Source organism: Elephantulus edwardii, unplaced genomic scaffold (assembly GCF_000299155.1).
Source record: "Elephantulus edwardii isolate Elephantulus edwardi_28Jun2011 unplaced genomic scaffold, EleEdw1.0 scaffold00151, whole genome shotgun sequence".
Lineage (NCBI taxonomy): Eukaryota > Metazoa > Chordata > Mammalia > Macroscelidea > Macroscelididae > Elephantulus > Elephantulus edwardii.
Window position 1 is genome coordinate 5945440 of NW_006399901.1, and position 708 is coordinate 5946147.

The window sequence follows — 708 nt, forward strand, 5'->3', positions numbered from 1 at the left end:
ACAATATACATGGGTGTGCATATATCTGCTTAGGGGGCAGTTATGGTCTCTTTGGAGTATATTTCTTTGGGTCAATTTTTTTTTAATCCCTAAAAAAAAAGTAAATTTGATCACAGTAGAGGATCCTGCAAACAGTGGAGGAAATGTGAAGAAAAAGAAAATAAAAACCAACCCAAAACTTAAAAAGCAGGCCAAGCTTCCTCATGTAAAGCTGGCCGAATGTGGTGGATAAACAGTACCTCAGGCAGGGCTGGAGCGTGGTGGGCATTAGGAGGTGGTGCCAGAGAGCGCGAGGTCCCAATCTGTTCTCCGAAGGTCGCAGGTGAATCAGAGTTGACTCAGCAGCACTAACAACAACAACAACACGGGCCCACACCACCCCTCAAACCGGGCACACAACTGTGGCTCAAATAATAATAAAAAAGTAAATATGATTTTTGAAGTTTGTTCCTTTTGAATAGTTTCAGTTATTTATATCTCTTACATCTCTAGTTTTGAACAGTTTTGTATAAACTACTGCAACGAAAAACTCCAACAACTGTTAATAGAAAGGACCCTAAAGGCGGAACAGACAGAATATGAACTGGAAGGTATCGAGGTAAACATTTTCACATATTCTCCATATTTGGGTTTCTTAGGCTGGGGATAGCATTTTTGGGAGAAATATGATAAATTCCTTTTTGTTTCCTGGGGAACCACTGTAGTATT

The 708-nt window shown here is 40.1% G+C and overlaps 1 protein-coding gene across 1 annotated transcript in view; it reads left to right on the forward strand.

Annotated features, from left to right (window-relative positions):
* The window catches only part of MYO1H (myosin IH), a 92058-nt gene that overhangs the window by 53030 nt on the left and 38320 nt on the right, over positions 1–708 (forward strand). Inside the window, exon 11 of the mRNA XM_006894898.1 lies at positions 493–598. Within this exon, the coding sequence (XP_006894960.1) occupies positions 493–598 (106 nt within the window). The remainder of the gene's footprint in view (positions 1–492; positions 599–708) is intronic.